The sequence below is a fragment of the Saccopteryx bilineata genome, chromosome 2, assembly GCF_036850765.1.
Source record: "Saccopteryx bilineata isolate mSacBil1 chromosome 2, mSacBil1_pri_phased_curated, whole genome shotgun sequence".
NCBI lineage: Eukaryota > Metazoa > Chordata > Mammalia > Chiroptera > Emballonuridae > Saccopteryx > Saccopteryx bilineata.
This window is the reverse complement of record NC_089491.1, coordinates 220,347,662-220,374,704: the sequence shown is the minus strand read 5'-3', so window position 1 is coordinate 220,374,704 and position 27,043 is coordinate 220,347,662. Positions and strand designations below refer to the sequence as shown.

Sequence of the window (27,043 nt, the reverse complement as noted above, 5' to 3'; positions counted from 1 at the left end):
TCCCGGGCTGTCGGGGTTCCAGTGCCCCGCGCACACCAGGCAGTCTCGGGACCCGGGGGACAGCTGCGGTCACTTTCCGAGCGGGGGCGCTGGACCCCTCTTCGGGCCGCCCCACTGGCGTGGGCAGCGGTGACCTCACACGAAGGCGGGGCCGGGGCGGGGCGGGGCCGAGGCGGGACCAGACAGAGCGTGTGGCGCGGGCGGAGAGCTGGCCGCCCGTCTAGGCGCCGCCATGGCCACCGTGGACCTGGAGAAACTGCGGATGTGCGGGGCCGGCAAGGCCATCGGCGTGCTGACCAGCGGCGGCGACGCGCAAGGTGGGCGGGGCGCGGGCCCTGTCGCAGGGTGGTGGGCGGGGGCGTCCACCTGTCCCCAAGCCCTCGGCGCGCACCCGCCACCCTGGGGCCGGGACCTGGGGTCAGAATAGGACTCCTGTTCTCGCGGCGCCTCCTGTCACCCTCCTGTCTCCGACCCTCCCCATCCGGCCCCGGGTCCTCCCGAAGCGCCAGGTGGCCCGCGTACGTGCCGCACGCCACGGCTTCCGTGCTCCGCCAGCGCGCCTCCGCAGGAGGTGTGTCTGCACGCCCGCGGTGACCTTAGGGACACAGTACCCGGGCAGGCGGGGGATTGCTTGCTGTCGCCTCTCCTGCCGACCCGGAGGGTCCACGTGCCCCTACCGGTGACAAGTTCCGGAAGACCTGTATCCGGAAGGCGGCGCTGAGCTGGGCAGGTCCCCGCATACCTTGAGAGCGAAGGTCTTCTTACTTTTGAAACGCGGCCTGGGAACACTTTGATTTCTCCAACCACGGCCTCCAGGGTGACTCTGACACCCGCACCCTTCCCCTCCTTCATCCCTCCATCCTGGCTGGCAGGGGTAGGGGTGGCATACTTACCCAGAGCAGCGCCTCAGTCTCTTTCGGAGGCCTAGTGAGGAAGGGGTACCTTGAAGAGGTTTGCTATCCCGAGCTTGGGGAGTTTCCTTTAGCTCAGACCTCTTCTCATCCCTCTGTACAGGGGAAGCCCAAGGTGGTGACATGCCAGGGTCCTGCATTTGGGGTCTGGCAGAGCTGAGCAAGTGCCCTGCTGGAGTGTGGTGGGGTCGGGAGGCTTCTATCCCAGCAGTCTCCCTCCTGGCAGCCTGGTCTTGTCCTGACCTGGGGTGCTCAGTTTGGCACCTGTTGTGTAGCCATATGGTTACACCCTGACCCCAGAAGAGACCTTAAGTAAACCAGGAAGATGAACTGGAAGGGATGGAGCCAGCACCCCTAAGTTGCACAGCTCGGCTTCGTCTGCCTCCCTCCAGATCAGAGTGCGGACACACACCTTTCCTCCCTGCCTCAGGCCCCTGACTCCCTCAGAAACGGAAAGAGGCTTTCACAAGCCTGAGAAGGCAGAAAGAATTGGCCTCTGTCTGTGTCCCTGCCTGCAAGGGGCCCTCCTGCAGATTCAGGCTGAGCCCTCAGGTCCTGGCCTGGCTGGCAGTCAGCATGCCCTTCTGCACGTCCACAGCCCCTCACGACCAGTACACTTGCTGCCTGTTCTTCCCTAGAGCATGGCCGGTGAGCCCAGGCTGGGGAGACCAAGCTTGAAGTGTGGCCTTGGGGAAGCATCATCCTATGAGATTAGACTGTGAGAAAGGGAACACCCTAAGAGGGCTGGACCTACATCACCAGACAGGCAGAGAGGCCAGGGAGGCCCCCAACTCCCATGGTGTTGTGGGCAGAGCGGTCTCCACCCTAGGCTCCTGTCTGCATAGTGGAGACAACAGCACCCAAGGTGGGTTGGAAGGATAAATGGCATGCATTTAGTTTGGGGTGCAAAGCCTGTAGTGTGACCCTCAGTGAACCTGCTGACTTACCTCATGCCTTTCTCTGCAAATGTCTCCATTCCCCCAGAGCCCTGGCAGCCTCAACTCCTCTCCTGTGTGCTCCCTCCAACCTGAGACATGATAGCCATGGTTTTGGGCTGGGGCTGCATCGAGGAGGACTGCACAAACCTCTCCAGTTTAGGGCTTTGTAGATGAGGGAGGAAGGTGCAGGGCCAGGAGGTACAATTGCAGAATGCAGCCTTTCTGTTTTATAAGTTCTGGAAGCAGTCTGTAATTGTGCCTCCAGCCAGCTCCTGTCACTGCTACTGTGATCCAGCTCCAGCCGTGGGTGCTCGGGTTGCCTTCAGGCCCCCCCACCTCATGTCCTTCCAAAAGAAGGCTGACAACATAGGGATCTGCTGGTATCACATGTGCTCTCCTGTGTCTGCCTTTCTGAGTCCCATGTGTGCTCTGCCACATCTGTCCTTCTTTTGTCCTGTGTGTGCCCTCCCTGGTTGGCGCTGGGCTGACAGCAGCCAGGGTGATTGGGAACCCCTATGTGTACTTGCCCCCTAGGTACTATAGTCTACATTTATTGGAATGTGTGCAAAACAGCCAACCTCACAGAGTGGAAGGCCAGACTTGGGTCCTGATTGGGTTGGCATTGACCAGCCCTGTAACCTAACCCAGGGACATCCCTTGGGCCCCAGTTTCCCCTCATATAAATAGGGGAGGAGGTAAGACAGGCTACCTGGCAGGTTCCTTCCAGTCAGCCTGGAGATGGCGTTCTCTGTCAGTTTGGGGGCCTCTCCCTTCCTGTTGACCACAGGAAGTGTCAGTAAGTTGAAGGACAGCTCTTGTTCAAGGATCTCAGAGGAGTTTGTGCAGAAGTAACTAGAGAACTTATAGAATAGCCCGGCCTGCCCACCACACTATCCTACCCCTTGGTCACCCTCTGTGGGCAGCCCCTTCCCAGCCCCTAAAGCAGGGGTCCCCAAACTTTTTACACAGGGGGCCAGTTCACTGTCCCTCAAGACTGTTGGAGGGCCAGACTATAAAAAACAAACTATGAACAAATCCCTATGCACACTGCATATATCTTATTTTAAAGTAAAAAAACAAAACGGGGACAAATACAATATTTAAAATAATGAAGTAAATACAATATTTAAAATAATGAAGTAAATTTAAATCAACAAACTGACCAGTATTTCAATGGAAACTATGGGCCTGCTTTTGGCTAATGAGATGGTCAATGTCTGGTTCCATATTTGTCACTGCTAGCCGTAACAAGTGATATGACGCGCTTCCGGAGCCGTGATGCGTGCATTCCGCGTCACCGGAAGTAGTACTGTACGTGAGCGATGCTGCTACATACAGTACTCCAGGAGCACAGGATATGGATGCTGACCACCAATGAAAGAGGTGCCCCTTCCAGAAGTGTGGCGGGGGCCGGATAAATGACCTCAGGGGGCCGCATGTGGCCCGCGGGCCGTAGTTTGGGGACCCCTGCCCTAAAGAATAGTCAGGACCTGCCTTTTCAATAGTGCATTGATGTCCTATGTTTGCAGGTGAGGATTTAGCTCCCTGATTCTTCTCTGCATCTCCTGTGCCCCAGCCAGGCTCTCTGTCTACATGTCACCTGGTAATGTAGTGTCTTGTTGAGCCAAGACATTAATGCTGAGTGGCATTATCTCATGATCACTCTCATACATTTTGTTTTTCTGGGAACTGATTGTGATAAAGTCACAAATACATCAGTCTCACTCAATTTGGTTGCAGTGTGACTTCTTCCAACAGGAAATCATGGGATGCACCTTCCTGGTCCTCTTGGAGGGACGAGGGGTATGTGCTCCCTCAGCTGGCATACAGAGCTGCTCTCCTGCCCTCTCTTCTGACCAGCCCAGGGTTTATTTTTATTTATTTATTTTTTTCCAGGGGTTATTTTGAGGAAGAAAAGCAGATTAAAGGGCCTCCAAAAGTGCCTTTTAAAGAAGGCTACTTTTAGTGAGGCGTGCAGGATAACCCATGCCCTCAGGCTGCCGTCTCCATGGCATCCAGTTCTGGGCTAAAATTCAAGAGTTTCACTTAATGTTCTTGGGTGTTCTCTGAAGGGCTGAAAACATTACCCTATCCCTGGAGTCCCTTGGGTCCACCAGGCTGGCTAGTGAAGTGGCCTTGGCAACAGGTTGGCCTGTCCAGCAAGTGGCCAAGTCAGGGTGGGTGACCGGAGAGATGTCTGGGTTGGATGGTGGGCCTGAGTTCCTGGCCACTGCCCCCGTATACTCACCCACTCTCCTCACCCTGCTCCCAGCTGCTGGCCTCCCTCCCACCTGCCAGAGGTGGGGCTTGGACCTTGAGCCTGCAGTGAGGGTGACTGACTGGGGAAGGCAGATACCCGAGAGTGAACTGGTGGAGGTGGGGGTGAGGGCAGGAAACTTTACTGCTATCTCATCTTCCTCAGTGCCCCCCATCCCACCCACATAGACAGGAAGGGCAGGGGAGCCTGCAGCCCTTGGGCTCCACTAATGTGGGGCAGCAACTTTTGAGCTTCTGATCTGGGTTCCTGGGGCAGTCCAACTGTCTTTCTTGGGTGCTCTCTGGGCTCCTGACCCCCAACTTCAGCCTCCACTACCCTACTTCCATGCATTTGGGGGATATGAGACACTCATGATTTCTTTAGAGGTCATATTCCCTGGCTACAGCCAATGTGGAGGCTGTGAGTGTGGCCTCTGTTCTCTGCCAGCCCTGATGTCTGGGTGCCCCATGCCAGGAGCCCTGGGCACTGGATGTTGGGCATCTGGAGCCTTGGCTGTGGGTGGGGAGCAGGCAGCTTGATGTCCACAAGGGGGGGTTGGGGTGCCCTCATCTGCTAGGGCTCTGGCAGGTCCTGACCCTCCCTCTGGGACCTGGACCTCTCATCTGTAGACGGGGGTAGTACAAATGCCTGTTTGCTGTTGTGGGAGCCTGGCGCCCTGAGCCTGTAGAGGCCCTGTCTGCTGGGTCTTCCTGAGGTGCTGTGCAGCCCTCTACGTTTGTCTAATTCTGCTCACTTCCCCTGGGTCCTGCCTTCCAGGCTGGAGACCGGGTGAGATGTGTGTAACCAGGGTGGAGGTCAAGAGTCTTCACATTGAAATCACCATGTGGACCACACATGATATGAGGGACCCTGGAGGCCATGATGCTCCTGCAGGATGCCTGAGCAGATGGGCACTGCCTGCTTTCACAACCTCAGGGACCAGGAAAGCAGGTGTTCCTGGTGGGCCCGGTCACATTGGTGTTTGCATAGGCCTCCCAGGGAAAGGCTTTCAAAGGCTTAGGGACAGACCATAGGATGTGCGCATGTGCTCTGGCTCAGTGCCAGGGACAAAGGCAGGGGGAGCAAGGAGGTCCTGGGGGAGACTGAGCACAGGTCTCCTGTGATCTGGCCCTGGACCCAGCATCAGAGGACGAGACTTTGAGTGGTGACTGTGGCCATGATTCTTCCTCTCAGAGGACATGGGCTGTTCTGCCTGCCCCTTTTTTACTGAACCATGGGTGTCTTTGTGGAGTGGACTCATGGTAAAGAAGATTTTGGCCAGTGTGGGAACTGGGCCCACTCTGGATGCCCTCACCAGGGCCACTGACCAGGTATCTGACATGGCATTCTCCTTGCTTGTGGCAGCTGCAGCCCTGGCTGTTGGGCCACCTTGAGGCCTGTCCATTTCCCCTGGGAAAAGCCCCAAAGCACCCTCGAAACACAGCAGGGAAACCACCACGCTGGGCCACTGTTGGTGCTCTGTCCCTCTTGAGAGGCTGCCCATGATGGTTGCATTCAGGTTGCATCTTGTGGAGGGGACCTCAAGTGAACACCTTTGCCCTCTGTGGGTCCTGGAACTGGCTGTGAGGGAAGGGAGGAGGCTCCTCTGGGCTTGGGGCATTCCCCATGTGCTGCCCCTCCAGCCCCATAAATGTCCTTCTTTCCAGGAAGCCTATGCTGCAGGGGAGTTGCTAGACACAAGGGCTGGGCTAGGGAACAGGGATGAGGGTGGCCTGCCCCAGCCTGGCAGCCCCCTGTGTGTGTGCAGGCTAGAGGGCCGGAAAGTGAGCCTGCTCAGCCACACTGCCTGAGGCTGTGGACCCCCCCCCCCACACACACACCCTGAGAGTTGCTGCCCTCTTCTTGTTTGATGGAGCCTTGGGGGCTTATTGTCCCAGGGCCAGTGGGCACTGCACTCAGGGTGCTCCCTGAGCCTCCCTCAGGGTCATGGTCTGGGAGCACAGAAGAGGCTGTGGGGGGAGCACGGGGCTGGGTGAAGCCTGAAATGATGGACATTTACACATACCTGGTTGCCACACTCAGGCTGAATCAGGCCTGTTGGGGGTTTCCTCATTAAACTCTGGGGAGGCTTATTTCCAAATGCTCAGGTGCTGAAATGACTGGGGTTCACCCTGTGACCTGGGGCCAGACCTCACACTCCTAGCACAGTGCCCTCTAAAGAGGCAGCCTAGGGTCCCAACATCTGTATGTCTCCACTAACGGTGTTGCCCGGAACCCCACACAGGTATGAATGCTGCTGTCAGGGCTGTGACGCGAATGGGCATCTATGTGGGAGCCAAGGTCTTCCTCATCTACGAGGTAAGGCTGGGTGGGGTCTGGGCCCGACACTGGTGGGCTGTGTGCTCAGTGGAGAGTGGTGCAGGAAGGCAGGGGATACCTGCCCTGTCCCACAGTGGTCACTTGTTGTCGAACTCAAGGCTCAGGCCCAGAGGGAGGGGAGGGTGACGAGGAAGCAGAATGAGAGGGGTCCAGGCCCTGTTCTGGGGTATGAGAGCCTTCCCCCAACCTGGGTCCTTATAGGGTGGACCATGTCCCTGGCAAGACTTCTGTCCTCCTCTTCTTAGGCTGGGGACGCCAGCCATCATCCTCCAGCCTGGCCTCTGACCCCTAGCCCTCCTGCTTCCCTTACAAACACAAACTCCGTGTGAATTGCCCTGATGAAACAAAAACAGTACACAACCTTCTTTGGATGAAATAGCAGAGTATTGTTCTCTTTTGTTTTAGCCAAGCTGGTGGCCCCTTTGCCTCACCCCCACCCCCCAAACCCCTGTGTCCTATTTGGGGCTGATGTGTGTACACATACACCCGAGCACAGGCAGGAATTTCTCCATTGTGGTTTTCTGGAGGCCCTGTGTTATTTTGTTGTTACTTTTTAGGCAAGAAGTAGCGAACCCAGCCTCTCTGCTCTCCTGAGTGCCTCCCCTGCCCCTGGCACCAGGTTGGGCTGGGGCCACACCCAGCCCTTGTCTGCATGGACGAATGAGTTGCAGTTTGTGGGCTCCAGCTTTTCCCTCCTTCAGGGCCCTGACCCTTAGACCAGGACTGGGTGGCTGGGACCCTGCAAAGCCCCAGGCTGTCTTTGAGAAGCAGGTTTCCTCAGAGTCTCAGCTGCTGGGCAGGTGGGGTCCATGCCCTGATAATGGTCTAGAATCTTCTGGAGGACAAGGGAGACTCTCCAGGGATTGGCCTAGGTTTGTAGACTCTAGACAGGGAGAGAAGGGGCCAAGCCCTGCCTGAGACTGTCCACATGTGATAGGTGCGTCCCTTCACCTCCTTGACCCTCAGTTTCTTCTTCTATAAGTGGGGATACCAATTCTTCTTTGTGGGGGTGTTAGGGCACAAAAGTTAATGCAGTGCTTGTGTTAAAGCACCTTTCACAGCCAGCACGTAGAAGGGCCCAGTGGATGGGGATGGCTTTTATCCACCCAGGAGCCAGAACTGGAAACTTTGGGCTCAGAGTTGACACGGGGGAGCTGCTAGCAGTGCACTTGGCTTGCAGACAGTTCTGGGGCTGCCTGGGGCCTACCTTGGGGGTGGGGGAAGGAGGAGGGGTGGAGAAGGGAGAGGTGACACAAAGTGGGTGGAATTGTGCAGCAGAGACATTCTAGAAGCTTCCAAGGCTAGGAGAAGAGGGTTGTGTCTATGAGACTCCTTTTAAAATAATTTTTTTTTATTTTTCAATTACAATTGACATACGACATTATATTAGTTTTAGGTATACAACCCAGTGATTAGACATTTATTATATCACTTACGAAGTGATCACCCTGATAAAGCTTGTACCCATGTGATATTGTACATAGTTGTTATACTGTTATTGCCCACTGAGTCTGCCCCTTGAGTGTGTCACTCTTGGAGGTGGTTGGGTGGGGCTTCTGTGTGGTCCCCCTTCTTTGTTTATTGGGTGTGCTGGCTCTGGGGCCTCCTGGGAAGTGCAGGCCAAGGTCAGCTGCTGCCTGTGTCCTGCCTGGGGGCACCCAGCATGAGCTACAAAGTAACCTGCGGATGGCTGCCACCTGTGCTAGGCATGGAGGTACCGGAAGAAGCCAAGCTGTGAACTAAGGCCAGCTGCCGCTAGTGCCAGGCCTGGGTCCACTAACAAAAAGTATGGGGTATGCCGAGGCCAGATGCTCCTTGTCTGAGAGACTTTGGGAGAGTCCAGGGCGTGAGCCAAGACAGGCCATTTTGGAAATTATTGTAAATGGCTTAGGTGGGCCCAATAGTTGGGTAGGGTGGGGGGACTCAGGCAGTCACCCTGGGTGGGACAAACAGTGATAACCAGGTTGATGGAGACTCAGATATGGTGCCCACCTTTTGGCTCTGTGGGGTCTGGGGGGCTCAGCAAAGGAAAAATGGCCTCTATTAGCACATCTGTCTGGAAGAAAGCTGCCCCTTCAGCCCTCATCTTGATGCCAGACAGTTCAGCTCCTCCCCGTATGTCCCTGGTTCTTTTCAAATTGCTGTCTCAGTGATGAAGCTCAGAGTAAGTCGGAGTAAGTTCATGCAGGGGCCCTGTAAGAGGAATGCCTGGGGTGCTAACAGCCCTCTGTCTCATTCAGCCACAATTCCCACTGGTTTTCACAACCAGAAGTTATGGGGACTTCTCTTCCCAGGACTGGAACCCTGGCTGGGGGAGGGGCTGGTGTGGTCCTGGGACCCCTCTTTCCTCAGAGGGTTCTCCACAACTGAGATTTTTATCCCTCCCAATTTTTAACTGCCACACATAGGAGTGTAGAGCAAACCTTTCCTATCAGACGTGATGTGGCTGCTTCTTTATGTCCTTAGTTGTAGGACTTCTGTTCAGCTAGATTTCAGGTGGTTCTGAATGATAGTTGTTCCTGTAGTTTAGCTGTAGTTCTGACGTGGTTGTGCGAGGATGTGTACCACATTTACCTGTGCTGTCATCTTGACTGGCAGCTGTAATCTCTGTCCTCTGTGTTGTGAATTCAGCAGAAGTGACATTCTGGACTTACAAGGCTAGAGCAAAAGAAGTCTGAAGCCTTTTCCCAAGTCTTTTAGAATGGATTTTTGTGGGGAGCCAGCTGCCATGTGAGAGGTTCAACTGCTCTGAGGCTGCCATGCTGTGAGGGTAGCCCAAACTAATCGTGCAGAGAGGCCTGCTCAGTTTCCAGTTGTTCAAGTTGTCTTAGCCTAGGCACATGCTGTGGAGGCTGAGAAGTCCCACAATCTGCCGTCTGCAAGTTGCAGAACCAGGAAAGTGGTGGTAAAAGTCCATTCCTAGTCCAATCTCAAAGGCCTGAGAACTAGGAGCACCGATGTCTAAGGGCAGGAGAAGACAGATGTGTCTGCTCCAACAGAGCTGTGTCTGCTCCAGCAGAGCTGTGTCTGCTCCAACAGAGCTGTGTCTGCTCCAGCAGAGCTGTGTCTGCTCCAACAGAGCTGTGTCTGCTCCAGCAGAGCTGTGTCTGCTCCAACAGAGCTGTGTCTGCTCCAGCAGAGCTGTGTCTGCTCCAACAGAGCTGTGTCTGCTCCAGCAGAGCTGTGTCTGTGAGACTTTGATTTAAGCCAGTGCCCAGTGGGGCAGGGGCCAGGCTGGCACTGTGCTCGGGCTCTGTGCCCAACCCTGGGTTTTGTAGATTGCGAGCTGCCTGTTTTGTAGCTGCTTGCCCCAGGCAGTGCCTGCTGTGAATTTTCAGGTCATTTTCCTGTTTTTCTTTGCAGGGGTGGTGGTGGCAGGGTTGGCGTATATCCTCGTGGCCAAATTCTTGACCAAAGGAGTGGGGAAGGGAAAGAGGGAGAGAAGGGAAGGACATAGCCTGGCCTAAGCCATTGAAGGTAGCTTGGTGGTCTCCAGACAGAGAGCCTCACTCCTCCTGTGGTCCTGAGGACTTTCTAATTTTGGTTCCTGGCAGGATAGGCACCTATTCCACCAATTCAGGCTGGGCTGTGGGGCTGGTGAGGGAATCTGTTATACCCTAAGTTGAAGAACATTCCGTCCTGCACCCTCTCTCCTGTAGTGCCTCACCTCTATCCCTAGAGGTAGGAGCATTTGCCCCACCAGCCTCGAGGGCTCACTGCCTAGGATCCTATAGGTGTGGGTAACAGAACAACAAGGAGGGAATGGCCCAAAGGTAGGAGGTAGAGCGGGAGTAGATGCTCACATCCAAGCTGGGGTCCAGCCCCAAGCAGGAATGGTGGCTCATCCACTACTTTACTGGAATGGCTGGAGGGCTGCCTGGAGGAGGTGGCCCTGCTCATCTTAGCACATAGTGATATATCTTTTTGCCATTTACAAAATGCGCTTGTCCTCTATCTGGACTGTATAAAGAACTCCTACTGATAAGAAAGTAGTAGTCACACCATAGAGAAATGGACAGGACACCTGACAGGTTGTCTTCTAACAGAGGTGATCCAGACAACCAGTGGCTTATGTCTTAGAAAAACAGCATGTGGTCACCAGGGAAATTCAGCATGCAGCCACCTACAAGGACCTAAATGCAGCCACTGGGATGAAGACTGGCACAGCCTGGTGTTATGGGGGTGGAACTCCCAGAAGCCTGGTTGCATGGCTTTTGGGTAAGGAGGTCAACAAATCACAGCTGGTGCCTTGTGAGCTACTGCTGGCTGCTCACTCACCCAGGACTCAGGAACCCTCTTGCAGGAGATGTGTGTGTTCATAGCAGCAGCCTTATTTCTAATAGTCTCAAGCTGGAGACCTTCCATGTGTGTTATTGGTGAAAGGATCACGACTGTGGGGTGTGCACTGTGGCCTGGGGTACAGCAGCAAGTTCAGACACAGTGTGCAGAGCAATGTGTGGCTTCGCTGATGCGAGCCTGAACGAAAGCCAGATACAAAGAGCAGACACTATCTGTCATTTCTGCATTAAATCAATGCCCTAAGTATGCAGGACAGCTGGTTCCTCTGGGAGGGAGGGTGCTGGAAGGGCAGATTGCTGCTGGACACTGGGCTTCCATTTCAGATCTGGGCATGGTGACCTGGATGTGGCTCGAGAACACTCACCAAGTGGGCCACCTATGACATGAGCACGTTGTCCCAAGGATTACACTCTGTAACAATTAGCCTTGCCAGCCCTGCAAATGTGTTCCTGAAGGCCCATCTGGGTGCCCTGGCCTCTCCCCCTGACAGCTGGTGACTGTTGGCCAACCCTAACTTCATTATCCAAAGCTCTGGGATTGGGAGCCTCAGTGGTCAGGACCCATGGGCCGCTCCTGCCAGGTGGGGTTTGGCCAGGCTCCCAGTACCCTGCTTGCAGACAATGGTGCTGTCAGACTGTTGTGAGCACCTGACTCATGCCTGCGCTCCTCGGTTTCAGGGCTACGAGGGCCTTGTGGAAGGGGGTGAGAACATCAAGCCGGCCAACTGGCTCAGCGTCTCTAACATCATCCAGCTGGTAAGCCCTGCGGTGAGCCCCTTCTGCCTGTGAGTCGTGTGTGTGCACACACAGATACAGAGATACAGACAGATGGAGACACAGAAACAGATGCACACAGAAACACATGCGCAGAAGCATACCCCATCCCACAGGGGCTTGGCTCCAGGCTGACCATGTCATATGGCTACCATGGGGTTATGGAGTTGCAGTGGTCCCGGGGCATCTACAAGACTTCACTTTCAGTTCCAGCTGAGGGTGCAGAGGAGGAGGGGCCCCTTTGGAGAAGATGTGGCACAGCATCTAAGTGGCCTTTCCATACCTCCACTTGGCCTCCCCTTCATCTCCACTCTGATCCTCCCAGTGACCAAGGCCAAAGCTTCCCTCCAGCTTACTGAAGACCAGAACAGACCCCTTCCTGCACTAAGACTCCTAGAAGCGGTGGTGTTTGAACCACGTCTCTGTGGGGAGACTCTCATCCTCCCACAAAGCTAGGACAGTGCTGTAGGCACTGGTCATCTGTTTATCCCAGGCCGCCAGGTGATGCCTGGCTTAATCGAATGGCCAGTCTTCATCACAAGTCACAGATGGGCCGGTGGGAGCAGTGGGTGGACGGGCCTGGGCCCCAGTGCTCAGTGTCCTTGTGCAGGTCTTGTCTAGGTGTGGCCAACCCCGAGGGCACCGCCCACTGCTCCTGACCAGAGCAGCTGTCACTGACAGACCATGCTCTCTTGGCGCTCGGGAGACAGAGTGGGTTTGCCACCCTGGTCCTGGTCAGTCCTGCAAGCAAGCACATGGACAAGACAGGCACTGGGAGGCCTGACAGGTGCTGTGAGGCAGAGAAGGGAGAATTTGGGCTCGGCCTTGAGGATGATCCCACTGAACCAGCCCATCTATGCCTGGGACCCAGCCTGGAGTGTCCCAGGAGCAGTGTGATGGGGGGGATGGGCACTTTGCTCTGGTAGTCTGTTCAGAGCACAGTGGGGAGGCAGGGTCCTGAGGAGAGCCTTGTTGAAGCTGAGCAGGGAGGGGTCACATGAGCCTTGACTAGAGCTGCTGCAGGCATGACCCCGTGGGCCTCAGGGATCTCCCTGTGTTGCTGCCTGGACTATGCGTGTGTTCCCTAAAGTGTAAGTGTTTGTGCATGCCTGTAGGGCCTCTAGAGCCTGCTCACTTTGTTACCTTGTTTGCACTTCCCAAGCCTGACAGGAGGATAGTTTCCTTATTATATATTCAAGGAGAAAGGGCCAGGGAGTGGAGACACCTGCCCAGGCTTCTGGAGGAGGCTCTGGGCTTCACCCTCTAAGGTCTGCAGGGTCCACCAGGCCCCTCCTGCGCAGTACCAGGTCCCTTCAGTGTCCTCGCAGGGCCCTTTGCAGCACAGTTGGCCAAGGCTCCTGTCTTCTTTGCCCAGGGCGGCACCATCATTGGCAGTGCCCGCTGCAAGGCCTTCACCACACGGGAGGGACGCCTGGCAGCAGCCTACAACCTAGTCCATCGTGGCATCACCAACCTGTGCGTCATCGGTGGGGATGGCAGCCTCACAGGCGCCAACATCTTCCGTAGCGAGTGGGGCAGCTTGCTGGAGGAGCTGGTGAAGGAAGGTTGGTTAGCAGCCAGGGCTGGCTTGGGCTGGGGTAGAGGGGGATGCGGAGCCGCTGCTGGGCAGTGGGAATAGGCAGGATAAGGGAAGGTGGGTGAGACACTGCCTGGCTGCTGGCCCGAGGTCAGGACAACTCTGGGCAGCTTTGGAGGCTATTGGCTGGGTTTGGCTGGTCATAGGTCAGTGTTGAGCTGGAGCCCTTGGAACCCAGCATCAGGGACCCCGAGGCATGGTAGACAGCAGTCCCAGGCTGATTCACCCATGCTGTGTGGACAAGTCTTGTCTGTAATTGATTCCTGGATGTGGGTGCAGACTTTGCAGAAATATAATAGTTAACACTTAGGAACACCCAAAACACATAGTTGCAAGATTGTCCATCAGAAAGTAACCTCTTAGAGTTCAGTCTGTTCCACTCAAGTGGGACCTATAAATGAGGGGCGTGATCACTCTCCAAGGCTGTGTTCGAGTTCTCCTGCTCCTGGTAATGAGTCTACACTCAGTATTAGGGGTTCAGCTGCCCCCTTGCCTCTCGGGAGTCCTGCTGCCTGAGGACCTGGGTAGGGGGAAGCTGAGCCTGGGGACCTTCCCTGGTTGTACTGCCAAATGGACGGGGGTGGAAAGATGGGGTCTTGCCCCTACTGTGGCCAGTAGGGGCTTACCTGGCCCCCACTGCTCCTTCCCAGGCAAGATCTCGGAGAGCATGGCTCAGACCTACTCACACTTGAACATTGCTGGGCTGGTGGGCTCCATTGATAATGATTTCTGTGGCACCGATATGACCATCGGCACGGACTCAGCCCTGCATCGCATCATGGAGGTCATCGATGCCATCACCACCACTGCCCAGAGGTGAGGGAGACTCACAGTCCCGCTGGCCTGGGCAGGCCACCAGGCAAACAAGCTGGGATCCCGTTTTCCTGGCGAGGGGCAGGCTGCCACTCTGCAGGGTCAGCAGAGGCCCTAGGGGTGTACCCTGCAGTGGGGAGGGGTCATCGGCCTGCTGCTGGCCAGTGACAACCCAGCCCAGACATGGTAAATGGCCGTCAGCCTTGGGAGCAGAGGTCAGGGAAAACCAACCTGAAGCCTGGTCAAGAGCCGAAGGCCACATTTTACTCAGACACTTGACTGCCTTGGGCATAAGAAGGGCCATCTGTCTGTTTACTGCTCCTGTGTTCAGTGTCGCCTGGGCACTCCTGAGGCAGAGCTGGGCTGTGAGTAGTGTGGTTTAGCCCCTGTGACTTGAGGGAGGCTGTTTCTGTGGGCCCGTGAGGATGGGCCAAGCAACAGAGCTTGCGGGAGCTCGACACTGACACCTTCTGTCCTATTCCACGTCCACAGCCACCAGAGGACCTTCGTGCTGGAGGTCATGGGGCGGCACTGTGGGTAAGCAGCTGCTCTGGTCAGCTATGGGGTACAGTGGCCACTGGGGAGCAGGAGCCAGAGTGTGGTGCCTCCATGGCACCTGGCACAGGGTGGGTGCCTATTTAACACGGTGGGTATGGGAATCCGTCTCTGGGGCTGGATGGAGGGAGGACAAAGGAGGCAAGGCCCAGGTGATCCAGGTCTGGGGTCCAGGGTACTGGGTCCAGCCCTGAGCAGGTGGCCCCTCCTGCTCCTCTAGTTACCTGGCCCTGGTGTCAGCCCTGGCCTCAGGGGCCGACTGGCTGTTCATCCCTGAGGCGCCCCCTGAGGACGGGTGGGAGAACTTCATGTGCGAGAGGCTTGGCGAGGTGAGTGGGAAGGTCTCACCTGTACCATTTGTTTTGTTTTGGTCTGAGGACCCCCTTCCTCCTTTGCTGCCCCCCCCAATTCCTCGGTCTTCAGCAGACACCCCTCAGCCCACCCCTCCCTACTCCCAGGAGGGCCATGAGGTCCCTGTTGGCCCTTCCTCATGTGGGCCCTGTGGTGTGGACACACCAGGGAGGGCGGGTGGGTGTCAGCTGTGCTGGGGCAGGTGTCTGACGGTTCTGAGCCCTGGGGTGTCTCTCACCCAGACTCGAAGCCGAGGGTCCCGGCTGAACATCATCATCATTGCCGAGGGCGCCATTGACCGCAGTGGGAAGCCCATCTCATCCCGCTACGTGAAGGATGTGAGTGGTGGGGGGCCCCAAAGCTGCCCGGGTCACAAGGATGGGATGGTGGGTTGGACCCCTTCACCTTCAGCCCACAAGCATCCTTGCTGGGCTCCTTCCTCATGCACAGGAGGCTCTTGACAGCTTCCTCAGGACAAGCCAGAAGTGGAGTGTGTGCACCCAGGGCTCCCCAGAGAAGCCCTGGCCCCATAGGCCAAGGTTTCCCCCCACACCTGTTGGGAGCCCCTCACCCAGTCTTTAGAACATATTCCCTGCAGGGCCAGGCCTGCCTGGGACTCCACATCCACACACTCACATGGAAACACATACACAAACATAACCCGTGTACACAGAAATACGTCCACACGCTCATGTGGAAACACACATCTGCAAACATTTACGTACACAGACACACATCTGCACACTCACATGAAAACACACACTCATGTACATAGAAACACACACATGAAAACATACACATCCCCCCAAAACACATCTACATATGGAAACACATACCCGTGTACACAGATACACATCCATACATCGACACGCTGTGGGCATGAACCCTGGGCCAGGTCTGTGGGGGCCCTAGGGCACTGGCACCCTGGAGTCCCTGAGGCCTGTCAGGAGAGGGGTGAGGACCAGGGTTTGGGGTCTGTGGGGTGGTGGGACAGTGGGGGTGGGCAGTGAACCCAAGGACCCTCATATTCTCTCCCAATGGCTAGCTGGTGGTCCAGAGGCTTGGCTTCGACACGCGTGTGACTGTGCTGGGTCATGTGCAGAGGGGAGGGACCCCGTCAGCATTCGACCGCATCCTGGTAGGTGGGGCATTGCTCTACTCTGGTCCCCAGTGTGTATGTGGCTGAGTGTGCATGCATATGCAGTATGCGTGCGCATCCCTCACTGTGCTGGTGCCCATGGGTGAGCCCGTGTCTCTGTGGGGGTAGGAAATGAAAACCTGGGGACCTGTGCCTCCTGGCCAGCCCCCATCCCCCCCCCACAAGTCAGCCACTCCTGACCCTCCAGCAGCAGCTGAGGCAGATCCCAGGAGGAGGAGGGCAGGGTGAGTAAGCAGGGGCAAGGCTTGCGGCTCAGCCTTCCTGAGATCCAATCCTTGTTGGTTCCAGTCTAGCCCATAGCCCAGGCACCGCAGTTTCTATCCTGAGTCAGCCCAATGCTGGGGAGGGGCGTGCTGGATTCTGGCCTGAGTGTGCCATTCTCATCCCGATTACTGCTGGGTCCCACCTCGTCCTCTGTGAAGTGGGAATCATGTTGTAGACAAATGGAGACAAGGTCTGGGGCCAGGGAGGACCCTGTGGGTGGTAACGTACCTGTATGCAAAGGCTGGTCTTCCTGGGGTGGGGGTTGGAGACCACCTGGGCCACTGTGCTGCGTGAGCCTGGATGCTGTGCTTGGACCCTCGGCGAGCTGAACTTGCTGTACTGCACTGAGCCTATTCCAGGAGGCAGTGCGTGGTCTCCACAGTCCACACAGAGTAGCGGGGACAGTGGCCTCACAGAGGGGCCTTGCTGACCTGGCCAGGTACCTCTGCACCCTAAGTGAGGCCTTGGCTACACTTGGGACAGTCTCATCAGGGGCCTGGGACATCAGGGCCAAGCCTGGGCAGCAAAGATATGCTGGGGTGGGACTGCAGTCTCCCCAGCTTGCAGGAGAGCAAGCTGGCTTGCTGTTTCATGGATGCTGGCGGAAGACACAGGATGCCTGGGTCAGAGACAAAGGACAGTTTGTTATCACAGCCAGAGTGGCAGCATTTTGTGCTGGTCTGAGCCCTGTTCCCACAGGGTGATTCTTACACACATAATGTGTTGAGTTACAGGGGAGAAGCCTGAGCTCAGGGAACCCCAGTCTTCCCTGATGAGCCACCAGCACGGTGCCCCTGAGGGAGCAGGAACTTCCTTCTATGGCTGTTACTGAAACAGACCTGAGCAGCTGGTGGCTCACTCCTAAGACACAGAAAGCCATGGAGACCCAGGGCATTGTCTGCAGGTGCCAGAGGAGGCAGGGGACCTGCCCGCCACATCTCATTAAGAGAGCTCAGTGACATGGACCTCGCTTTTTTGCACACCTGTCTATTCCCGTTGGCTGTGCCAGGATCTGCATTTGTGATTTGTCCCCAGAGTGGGCAGTCCCTAACTCTTTTAGCTGGCCCAACCCGCCAGCCCATGCTCATCACGTGCCCTGACATAAAGGAGCCCCAATTGAGAAATTTTGGAGTGGAAAGAACTCTGGAAACCTGGTTCCAGTCCTCACCCTTCCCATCAGACTGAGTGACCATGGGCAAGTCACATCACTGCAGCCCTGAGGTCTGGGGCCACACTGTCCTCACAGGGCTGTGCAAGACCCATGAAGTGGTGCCTGAATGAGCTATTGTGAGTGGTGGTCACATTAAGTCACTGCTTCTGTCACCATTTGTTCTAGAAGCTTGGACCAGTATGTGTGTTGGGAGACCTCTGAAAGTTGAGGGTTTGCACATGGTATGGGGCTGGCTTAGTATGGCCCCCAGAGCAGAGAAGAACCAAGTGAGTGCCTGTGTGTACATGTGTGTCCATGGGCCTGTACATGTGTCTGTATGCACACGTGTGTGTGTGCACATTGAGGGTTGGGCTGCACCTGCCTGAACCCTGCTCCTTTCCCACTCAGAGCAGCAAGATGGGCATAGAGGCGGTCATGGCGCTGCTGGAGGCCACACCGGACACACCGGCCTGTGTGGTCAGCCTGTCAGGGAACCAACCTGTGCGGCTGCCTCTCATGGAGTGTGTGCAGGTGGTGAGTATGTGTCCTAGCCTCCCGAGGGAGGTGCCCTGGGGACCTCTGTGGCTCTCCCCTCCCCCAGAACCACCTGTGGTTCCAGGCCTCTCCAGGCTCCCAGCAGGTTGCCTTGCACAGACTCCCTTCCCCAGCCTCACCTCCTCTGTGTAAGTTACATGTCCTGTGGTCTGGGTGTGTGCTGCCCTCTCACCTCCAAGCTGGCCTCAGGGTGTCTGGAGAGGGGAATGAGCCCCGAGAGAGGTGGGAGCTCAGCTGAGTTCACAGCTTCCCAGAGCCAGTGGCCATGGACCTATCCTGCAAACTGGGTGATGGTGGGGGAGCAGGTGCATATGGGGCAAAATGGGAGGGAGGAGGAGGAGTGGGCCAGAGCCACTGGGTATATTCTGGCAGATGGTGTAGGGGACATTCTGTTTGGCCCAGAGCAGGAGCCACTGGAAGGGGGAGTGGGAGGTGAGGACCAGAGAGGCTGAGAGGCTGGACATGGGGATACTGGGCCTGGTTCCACAGGCTTGGTGGGCCCTGCAGTGGGGGGGGGGGTGGATGGGCAGGTGTGGGAGATTGGTCTCCTTGATGCGTCTCTCGGGAGAACCTCCAGCCATGACTTCCACCAGCCCTGCTTCTGGGCAGGTTGGGCATTGGGTGTGGGTCTGGGGGCCAAATGGACCTCAGTCTCTGTTCCCAAGGCCTTAGTGTGGCCCCAGGGCCTGCAGAGGAGCAAGGGCGGCCGGAGAGGTCCCATTGGCAGCCCAGTGGGGCCCGCTTAGCCTAAGCCAACTTCCCTGACTGCTGGCCTTGGCAGTGATGCTGCTGGGCTGGGGCAGATCCACTGAGGCTGGTGGCTGCTGTGGCTGCTCTAGGCCTCCTTCAATCTGTGCTTTTTGTTTCCTTTAAGACAAAGGAGGTGCAGAAAGCCATGGATGAAAAGAGGTTTGATGAGGCCATCCAGCTCCGTGGCAGGTAAGGGCCTTGTGGGCTTAGGGTCCATGGCAGACTCCTGGCACACAACCGTGCCCCTAACACATAGGACATGCATAGCTGTAAAGATGGCCTCTGCCCTCTCCTGAGACCCTTTCTTCCACTCGTGTGTGGTCAAGCAGTCTGAAGTTAGGGACAGTGGTCCCAGGGAGGTCAGCTGGTGGGCTGTGGGGTGGGCAGTCTGGGTACGGGTACTGGCTTAGGAGGGGTGTTGGCATTGCATATTCTGTGGGGGTCTTCCATGACCCAGCAATGAATGGTACCTGGCCTGGGATTTGGGGCACCAAGAGATAGGAGGTGAGCTGCATCATGTCCAGCTCCTTCGAGGCTGAGCAGTGGGCCAGGCACTGTGCTTACTTGTGTGACTGGGCTATTGGCTTGGGCTGTGGGCTAAGGCTGTGGGCTGTAGTCATCAGCTGTGGACATGGGCTACATGATGCATGACTGGCTTTCATTCCAGGAGCTTTGAGAACAATTGGAATATTTACAAGATGCTTGCACACCAGAAGGTCTCCAAAGAGAAGGTGAGGTGGTGTGAGCAGCAGAGCCCACAGAGACAGGGTCTGCCCATGGGGGCTGCCTGCTGCCACCCACCCAGGAAGCAGGGAGCTTTGAGCTGGCCAGGATCCTTCTCCTGTGTGGGGTCTGAGCTGTGAGCCATGGAAGGGTCAGGTTTGGCCTCTGCTGGACCAGCTGATGTCAACATCAGCATTATGTTGAATGGTTGCTTATTAGGCAGTTGAAAGAAATTAAATCAGGCCCATAGATTTAGCTCAGAAGACAAAGGATCTGACATTTATGAGCTATTCCAAGACAGCTAAAAACCTGGGGAAATAGCCTGTCTTCAAGAGGAAGATGATAGCAGGACTTGTTTCTGAAGTTCTGGGGAACAAGGCAAGGGTCTACTTAAGACAGTGTTGGATAGTGGGGTCCTAGTTTTGCTGCCCCAGGGTCCACAGCCATGGGGATGGCCAGCAAGGGAATGGAGTCACTTTGTAGCAGAGGCTGCAGGGTAGGTGAATGACTGTGGCTGTTCTCACTGACATTGTCACCGTTGGGAGGAGACCCCTGCAGTGTCTGTAGCCTGGGGGTGCTCACCACCTATCTGTGCCACCCTTCCTGTTCATCTCTCCAGCCCCCCTTCTATTCCAGCAGCCAGTGAGGGACAGGCAGCAGTCCCCTGCACAGCAGAGGTCTCACGTCCCCTCTCAGAACTGGCTGGGGTGTGACCGCCTCTGGAGCAGCAGGAGGTATTACCAGGACCCACTGGAGCCATGCTGCCTGGTGAAGGCCCTGGACACATGTGGCTACAGAGCATGTGGCATGGAGCTGGGTACTGAGGACACAGTAGGGGAGATGGATATGAAATAAGCTGTTAGTCATTTCTTACACTGATTCCAGGTTAAGGTGGTAACATTTTGGTTATATTAGGTTAAATTAACTTGAGTAGTGTCATCTGCTTCTTTGTACTTCACGTGGCTACTAGAAAACTTAGGATAGCTGTGGCTTCCTTTCACTCTCTGTGCTTCTGTACCACTCACCAAGGATGTTGGGGTGCTGGATGCTGACCCTTGAGTGTGGGGTGATTTCTGAGGCTTTATGCAGTCATGGTCTCTGGCCTAAACCCACCCTGCTGCCACTGCAGGGGTGCTGCACCCATAGGGACCCCATCCTCCTAATGCCCATGGCTGGGTCCCTGCAGTTCATGAGTGCGGCCTGCACTGTAGTCCATTTACTTTTCACCAGAAGCTTGTGGCATCCTGAGGACAGACATTTGTCACTCCTAGGGAGAACTTGCCTCTCGTTGACTTCTGTTTGGTCCCATGGTCATGCTCTTGTCTCTGTCCCCTCCTTTGAAGACCCAGTTCTCCCTGGCTATCCTGAACGTGGGGGCCCCGGCGGCTGGCATGAACGCGGCTGTGCGCTCGGCGGTGCGTTCTGGCATTTCCCAGGGCCATATGGTGTACGTGGTGCATGATGGCTTTGAAGGCCTGGCAAAGGGTCAGGTAGGTGTGAGGTGGTGGACATGCTGGTCACTGGCTGATTTATTGCCCCCTTCCCCAGCTTGCTCACAAATAAACCAGGATGTGGAAACACAGGGAATGGCCAGTTCAGGTCCAGGAAGAAAACGGATGACAGGCTGAGGGAGAGGAGTTAGTTCCCGGGGTTGGGGGTAGAATGCATCCATGTTAGCCATCCAGCCCAGGCACCTGAGACCCCGCTCTGACCTGTGGAGTGATGGTCAGGGCTGGCATGGCCTCTGTTCCCCTGGCGGACGTGCCCTCCCTGAGCACAGGTCCATCAACCCGAGGAGGAAACAGCCAGCACCTCTGGCCTGTCCCCCTGAAGCTGTGCCTCTCTCCTGCAGGTGCAGGAAGTGGGCTGGCATGATGTAGCCGGCTGGCTGGGGCGTGGAGGCTCCATGCTGGGAACCAAGAGGTGAGTGTGGGCAGCTGGGAGGTCCAGAGTGCAAGCCCAGCAGTGGGGATGGGAGGCTGCAGGGGAAACCCACTCCGGGCCCCAGGCTAGGGCCCCCTTCTGGCTGGTGGCCTGCCAGAGCAGGCTACAGACCCTCCTGCCTGTGGCTTCCTGGCCAAGGACCCACTTGGGGTCACCTGCGTATGGAAAGGCTGCTAGATGGGCCCTCGCCTGCAGAGAGTGCACATGGGCCACAGGGGAGTGGGGCTCCTCCCTCACCTGGCAAGTGCCTGGAAAGGGCACTGAATGGGTGCCAGGATGCTGCTCCCCCACTGGTGGGTCCCACACACCTCGGACGCTGAGCCTCTGCTTCCGCCTCTCACTGGGACTTGTGCTGCCATAGGGCCTGCATTCTCCTGCAGTCAGGTGCAGGTCAGCTGCAGGGCAGGTGCAGCATGTGTGCATCCTTCCGGCCTGGTGGTCTGTGGAGACACTGCCTGTTTATCTCACTGTCTCCCACTGCAGGACGCTGCCTAAGAGCTACATGGAGAAAATCGTGGAAAACATACGCACGTACAATATCCATGCTCTGCTTGTCATTGGAGGCTTCGAGGTGAGCCACCACGGGAGGAGACGTGAAAGCATCTCCCTCTGGGGTGCTGAGGAGGCCCTTCCGGAAACCCACGGGCAAGGAGGTTATTGCCAGGGTCCATACCTTCTCTTGAGCCTTCACAGTTCAGATTAAAGCTGGCAGCATGGGTGCTGGTGGTGGGGGAGCAGGCGCAGGGGGAGGAGGGTCCAAGGGGAGGAGCAGGGGGCAGCTCTGGCTGAAGGATGGAGCAGTATGCAGTCTGGTCCCTGAGGTGGGGATGGGACACTCTGGGGTAGGAGGCCTGAGTGACCTCATCTCCTGCCTGCATGGTGCAACACTGGGCTGGTGGCCCTAATGACAAATATTCTTGCTCTTCCCCAGAGGAGACTGAGCCCCCTGTAGACTGCAGAGCATGGATCGGGGTCAGGAAAGGACCTGCAGGCTTCCTTCCTGTCTTCCCTGGACCCCACTTTCCCTGACCAAAGGAGCTGCAGAGCTCCTGGGTGAGGCCCACCTCCCCTAATCCCAGCCCAGCCTCTCTGGTCCTGAGCGCCCTGCCTCCCCGCAGGCCTACGAGGGGGTGCTGCAGCTGGTGGAGGCCCGCGGATGCTATGAGGAGCTGTGCATCGTCATGTGTGTCATCCCAGCTACCATAAGCAACAACGTGCCGGGCACGGACTTCAGCCTGGGCTCCGACACTGCCGTCAACGCTGCCATGGAGGTGGGGCCTCATGGTTCAGAGCCCAGTAACCTACTTACTTTATTTCCCTTTTCTCAATTCTCTACCTAAGGTTATACTTTCCTTCACACTCTGAAGCATTCAGAAATAGGGTTACTATTACGTGTCACACGTGTCACTGAGCCCTTGTTTACAGTGACCTACACTGGCAGCAGGGATCCTCCCCCAGCAGTGACACTCCCCATTTACAGATCAGGGAGATAATCTTGGCGATGTTCCTGGCTTTCACCCTGTTGGTGCCAGTGACACCCCTGTGGTCCCCTTGGAGCAGAATCACCCTGGTTGAGGATGATCCTGTGGCCTATGGAGAGCTTGTGGCGAGGGCTGCAGTGCCCTGGGCATGTGGGCCGTGGGGCTGTCCAGCCTCCTGCTGGCCCTCAGCTTTGGAGAGAGACCTGGTCTCTGCAGCCCATAGCCTACAGCGGCAGGCCCGAGCCACCCCTGTCCCCTCCACCCCCAGAGCTGTGACCGCATCAAGCAATCAGCCTCGGGGACCAAGCGCCGCGTGTTCATCGTGGAGACTATGGGGGGCTACTGTGGCTACCTGGCCACCGTGACTGGCATCGCCGTGGGGGCTGATGCTGCGTACGTCTTTGAGGACCCTTTTAACATTCAAGACTTAAAGGTGAGCTGAGCCCTCAGCCTTCTCCCACTGTGGGGTTGAGTAGGATCCCTCCTAAAACACACATGGGAGCCAGCCTGGCACAAGGGCTGGGCCCAGCCAAGGAGCCATGGCCCAGCAGGCTGGGGGCTCACTGCCTGTGCGGGGACCTGGCCTGTGACACCTGTGCCCCTTTCCTCCTGCAGTCCTCCATTCTATGTCCATGTTGTGGCTTCCATGGCATGGCCCAGCTGCTATCTCTCTATAGCCTCTTGCCACCTATAGACCCTCAAGTTCCCCCATCACCCTGGGTCACACTGGCTCTACCTGTTGGTCAGTCTGCAATAGTCCTTCTCAGCCTGCCTGCCTCTGGCTGTGGTGGGGGCAGTGTGGCTGTGGCCCTGAACCTGGCTCACTGTGCCCCTCACTCCTGCAGGCCAATGTGGAGCACATGACCGAGAAGATGAAGACAGAGATCCAGAGGGGCCTGGTGCTGCGGTGAGGCTGTGGGCGGGCCTGTGCCTGGGCACGAGGGTCTGCCCAAGCCATGGTGGTGGCTCCAGACCCTGGGCTGTGGGTCAGAACAAGGTGGAGGGGGCCTTGGAGAAGGGTGAGTGGAGTCAGCGTTCCCGAGAGGCGTGTGGCCTGGCCCAGCAGGCTCAGCATCACAGGAGGCCTGAACTGGCTCCCACTTAACTCAGGTCCCCACTTCCTCTTCCCAGAAATGAGAAGTGCCATGAACATTATACCACGGAGTTCCTGTACAACCTCTACTCCTCTGAGGGGAAGGGCATTTTTGACTGTAGGACCAATGTCCTGGGCCACCTGCAGCAGGTATGGCATGGAGCAGCGTGGGTCCCTGGCCCCCTGCCTCCATCTGTACCTGGGCAAGGGGTCCAGGACACAGCAGGATGAGGACCTTCTCTGTGCACGTCTTTGGGGGGCACCTGGGTAGAAGTCATTGGCTGATTCATCCTCACACCCATGAGTAAAGTGCCCATCATCCCATTAGTCAGGCGGGGAGACCATGTTCCTGTCTGCTGAGGCCTCACCACTTGCTAGGAAGGGGCAGGGCCGGGACCCCTGTGGTCACCTCCACCTGCCATATCCCTTCCTTGTCTCAGCCTCCTAGTGGCCCTTCAAGGAGCTAGAGCTCTAGGGCGTCCCAGCCAATGTGAGGGCTCTGTGTACCCAGAGGGCTCCCCTCTCCTGGGGGGTGTTCCTTGCTCACTGATGGAGGGACCTACCTGCTAGACACATAGGCCCAGGAGGGTCACCCCATCTGGTGACAGCTTACTGTCTAACCTCTGGAAGTAGCTTCTAGGCCACATTTGAGGCAACAGAGGGGCCAGGGGTGCTACAGGCAGAGGGAATGGGGTGTCAGAAACTGCCTGGAGAGCTCACCTTAGATAACAGCAGGGCCAAGCTTTGGGACTCGTGGGCATGGGGCCTGCCTCGGGTGGGCCTCCTCCCCGCAGGCTGGGCCTCCTCCCCAGGCTGGCCATAGCCTCCCCCACTGTGTCTCCAGGGTGGGGCTCCAACCCCATTTGACCGGAACTACGGGACAAAGTTGGGAGTGAAGGCCTTGCTCTGGATGTCCGAGAAGCTTCGGGCCGTCTACCGCAATGGTATGTGGGGCTGGTGGCCCTGCCTGACCTTGCCCTATGCCATGGCCTGGGGGTGGGGCTGCAGCACATGCCTCTGTCCACAGGGCGGGTGTTCGCCAATGCCCCTGACTCAGCCTGCGTGATTGGCCTTCAGAAGAAGGCGGTGGCCTTCAGCCCCGTCACTGAGCTCAAGAAGGACACTGACTTTGAGTGAGTCACTCCAAAGGCTGGACCGCTGGGCCCAGACCTCCCTCGGCGGGTGTGCTGGGACAAGGTAGGGGGGAGGTGGGCCAGCAGGACTGTCAGGCCTGAGTGCACACGCTGCCTACTGTCCCCAGTGAGTGTGCTGAGCCCACCCTGGTGCAGGCTCTGGACCGACAGGGACCCCAGACACCACCACCGTGGGCCACTCAAGTTGGGCTGGGCAGGGTCCAGGGTTCAGAGGAGGAGGTGCAGACCCAGGTGGGGGCTGTGGCCTAGGAGGTGCTCTGACCCCGCTCCACCTCCGCCCCAGGCACCGCATGCCCCGGGAGCAGTGGTGGCTAAACCTGCGGCTGATGCTGAAGATGCTGGCACACTACCGCATCAGCATGGCCGACTACGTGTCCGGGGAGCTGGAGCACGTCACCCGCCGAACCCTGAGCATCGACAAGGGCTTCTAAGGCCACCCTGCCACTGTCTTGGCTGCCTGGCCCTACCCCACAGGCTGCTGCCTGGAGCCTACGGGCAGGTGGGGGGGCGGGCAGGCTGCAACCCTCTCAACCCTGCCCTGGGAGCCCACAGCCCCAGCCTCACTCCCTGCTGTCCACCAGGCTCTCCACCAGGACAGAGCACCCCAGGCACCCACCTCTCAGCCCAGGGGCATGGGGGGTGTCCCTCCAGATATCACTGTCCTGCCTCCTCAGCCCCCTGCATGGTCCTGAGCCTCTTCCCTTACCAGCTCTTGGGATCCAGTATCCAAGTCTTCATGCCAAGGGGGGGGGGGTATCTCAGGGGCCTTGCTGTGACCCTGATTCTGTGCACTGGACACCATGGCTAAGCAGTTTGTCACCTTTTGTAGGAATAAAACCACCCTAACAGTGGAATGCCATCAGTCTCTGGAAAGCAGGTCCCAGGGAACCTTCTAGGGAGATTGGGTCTGCTGGTGGTTGGCAGAAGGGTTGGCTCTGGTGCTGTCTTTTGGCTCTGGGGCCAGGCTGGGTCCCAGAGACATGCACCCTCTGGAGCCACATTCACCTACCAGGACCAGCAGTCCCCTCTCTTCTGACAGGCCAACCTCAGCCTCCACTGGCTCTGTCCTGAGGGGTGAACTTGAGCACCCTCTGCCCTGTCCTGAGGGGTCACCTAAGTGCCCTCAGCCAAGTCCTGAAGGGTGACAGGTCTGGCCTTCCCAAGCTCAGGATTTCTGAGACTGGTTCCTGGGTTCCAAGTCTAACTTTGAACCATCCCCAGACTCAGCCTGGGCTGGGGTCTCTAAAGCAGATCCAAGGATCCTGGGGCAGGTGGCTGACCTGAGTGAAGTTGCTGTGAGACCCCGGTGGGGGTGGGCAACAGAAGGGGAAAGTAGCCAGAAACTTCATCACCATGGGCTGTGGGCTGATCCACTAGAAGTTCTGGGACAGCAGAGCCTCAACCCACAGCACAGTGTTGGCACCCGGAAGGTGAGCTGAATGGACTACACCAGCTCGCTTGGGCAGGACCTGTCACTCCTGAGCTCGCTGTGCCACTAGGTCTTTGTCCACCGCAGCTGCCTAGGCACCAGTCCAGGGCTGCTTTGGCCTGCGTGCCTACTCTCGGCATTGCAGAAGCTCGGGACGAGGTTCCGGGACATAAGAGGTTTGTGGGGATGCCCTGGCCTTGAGGACCCTTGGGCTACATGGGGGGGGGGTCCTAGGCAGGGGGCTTCTCCTGGTTGCACCTGGCTTGGTGGCTCTAGGGACCAGGTTGGGCCCTTCATCCTTGGGCTGCCTTCATGTCCTGACAGATCTTGGCAGGGAAACTTGGTCACTCTAGGGGGAAGCAGTATGGACTGGCCCTGTGCCAGGGCACACACCAGCCTCACCATGTTAGGGCCTGATTGTTCCTGGGCACTTGTTTATGGAGCTCGGCCCTAGGATCTGCTTTGCTTTCTGTGAGTGTGGGCTGTCCCAGGCAGGCTGAGTGATGT

At 57.2% G+C, this 27,043-nt stretch overlaps 1 protein-coding gene across 1 annotated transcript; it reads left to right on the top strand.

The window, feature by feature from the left end:
• Positions 1-167: 167 nt before the first annotated feature.
• Positions 168-25,964, top strand: PFKL (phosphofructokinase, liver type). The gene is made up of 22 exons (XM_066259233.1): positions 168-317; positions 6,352-6,425; positions 11,423-11,500; positions 12,894-13,083; positions 13,766-13,931; positions 14,421-14,465; positions 14,704-14,812; positions 15,077-15,172; positions 15,880-15,972; positions 17,816-17,941; positions 18,837-18,901; positions 19,380-19,443; positions 20,779-20,925; positions 21,288-21,358; positions 21,863-21,950; positions 22,498-22,650; positions 23,129-23,293; positions 23,706-23,767; positions 23,992-24,103; positions 24,798-24,897; positions 24,981-25,086; positions 25,391-25,964. The coding sequence occupies exons 1-22, from the start codon at positions 233-235 to the stop codon at positions 25,536-25,538; spliced, it is 2,343 nt and encodes a 780-aa protein (XP_066115330.1). The 5' UTR covers positions 168-232; the 3' UTR covers positions 25,539-25,964.
• Positions 25,965-27,043: the final 1,079 nt, after the last annotated feature.

Bases quoted from the DNA above. Each gene is read 5' to 3' on its own strand.
- PFKL (XM_066259233.1), top strand. From the start codon at position 233: ATGGCCACCGTGGACCTGGAGAAACTGCGGATGTGCGGGGCCGGCAAG. The intron at 13,084-13,765 runs GTTGGTTAGCAG...GCTCCTTCCCAG, and splicing joins GGAGGAGCTGGTGAAGGAAG to GCAAGATCTCGGAGAGCATG. The intron at 18,902-19,379 runs GTAAGGGCCTTG...CTTTCATTCCAG, and splicing joins GCCATCCAGCTCCGTGGCAG to GAGCTTTGAGAACAATTGGA.